General features: G+C 50.1%; 1 protein-coding gene across 1 annotated transcript in view; it reads left to right on the top strand.

The window, feature by feature from the left end:
• Positions 1–64: 64 nt before the first annotated feature.
• The window catches only part of LOC119358068, a 4,508-nt gene continuing 2,742 nt past the window's right edge, over positions 65–1,830 (top strand). Inside the window, exons 1-3 of the mRNA XM_037624783.1 lie at positions 65–258; positions 355–509; positions 1,194–1,275. Of these exons, the coding sequence (XP_037480680.1) occupies positions 74–258; positions 355–509; positions 1,194–1,275 (422 nt within the window). The 5' untranslated portion in view covers positions 65–73. The remainder of the gene's footprint in view (positions 259–354; positions 510–1,193; positions 1,276–1,830) is intronic.

The following is a 1,830-nucleotide window of genomic DNA, read 5'->3' as shown; positions in this document are numbered from 1 at the left end:
CACCCCCACCGCCACCATCGACGACCCTCACTGTAGGCGAGGTCGAGGCCGAGGCCGACCCAAGATCGAGCCCATGCCCAGAGCCGCCCCCAAGATTCGCAGGCAACCCCACGCCAATCAAGACCTCGATCTGGATCGAGCAGGCGCTCTCCACCGACGGGGCTTTGGCTGGCCGGTGTCCCACGTTGACGTCCTCCACCCTCCCGCTCCCGGCAACGCGCTCGGTCTCCGTAGCCGGCCTCACCGCCATAGTCACAGGTACTTTTCCTCACCCTTCTCCCTTTCTTGGTCCTCTCCTCTTTGCTCTCTCTCCCCCGTTTGGCTTTGACTCACTGGATTCGCTACTGCTGGGAGGTGCATCGAGTGGGATCTGCGTGGAGATGGCGCGGGTGCTGGCGGCACCCACGTCGTCATAGCCGCCCGGAACCTCACCGCCGCCGAGACCATGCGCCAGGCCGCAACTTCGCAGCCGACTTCACTGACAGGGGCCTACCGCTCAACATCCTCCTGTACGTACTACTACTCCCAATCATGCGCATCTGATAGTTCAGGTTCTGTCAGGGATTGCCAAGACCATTCAGGTTCAGTTTCAGCGAGATGGCTCTCTGAACCATGAGTACGTAGTACAACGCATGCCTTGCCGGCTGACAGTAGTTGTGCTGTGGCTCTACTACTGTACCATGTGTTCCTACTACTAGCTCTAGTCGTGGATGCTGGGTAGCTCCCTGTTTTATCTGTTTTTATGTAATCCTAGATAGAACCATACAACTATGGATGACAAACACTGCAATTTAATCTAAAATTGTCATCATGATCCTAGCAAATACTCCTCAAATTACTGTAAATTGTTGCACGATTAGGGGCTAGTGTAGATGCAAAATAAGGTTGCACTTTTAGAGGATATAAGCCACTGATGTTGGATGCTTGGTAGTTGTCTTGTGTTGTGTGCATGTCGGTACTAGCAGTATGTCCGTTAGCAACAAGCATACGATTTGTGCCTATGCTCTACTGTATTGGCCTCATGGGTCATCGCTGATTGACCAGGACTATAGCTTATTCCTTCAGCGTACTATCGCTTTCTCAAGTCAACTCAAGCAACAATTCATGTGGCTCGCTCAATCGGGTGGGCGGTGTATTTATTCAGTATATTCTCTGAAATTGCAAGTTCTGAAGTGTATCATTTTTTTGTGCAGTCAGAGAGCTGAACGGGGCGAGGCTGGAGGCGTCAGTGAGGGCGTACGGTGGCGCCGGCCAGAGGAAGGTGTCCAACAAATGGTTAGGATGTTACCTCCGCCCGCGGGTTTGTGATTCCCCTCGGTACGGGGGCGGTTTCTCTCTTACCTCCACCCGTGGGTTTGCGATTGGCTCCCTGTTTTATCTGTTTTTATGTAATCCTAGATAGAACCATACAACTGTGGATGACAAACACTGCAATTTAATCTAAAATTGTCATCATGATCCTAGCAAATACTCCTCAAATTACTGTAAATTGTTGCACGATTAGGGGCTAGTGTAGATGCAAAATAAGGTTGCACTTTTAGAGGATATAAGCCACTGATGTTGGATGCTTGGTAGTTGTCTTGTGTTGTGTGCATGTCGGTACTAGCAGTATGTCCGTTAGCAACAAGCATACGATTTGTGCCTATGCTCTACTGTATTGGCCTCATGGGTCATCGCTGATTGACCAGGACTATAGCTTATTCCTTCAGCGTACTATCGCTTTCTCAAGTCAACTCAAGCAACAATTCATGTGGCTCGCTCAATCGGGTGGGCGGCGTATTTATTCAGTATATTCTCTGAAATTGCAAGTTCTGAAGTGTATCATTTTTT

Source organism: Triticum dicoccoides, chromosome 2A (assembly GCF_002162155.2).
Source record: "Triticum dicoccoides isolate Atlit2015 ecotype Zavitan chromosome 2A, WEW_v2.0, whole genome shotgun sequence".
Lineage (NCBI taxonomy): Eukaryota > Viridiplantae > Streptophyta > Magnoliopsida > Poales > Poaceae > Triticum > Triticum dicoccoides.
Note: the sequence above shows the minus strand (reverse complement) of the source record. Positions and strands in the feature narration are given on the sequence as shown.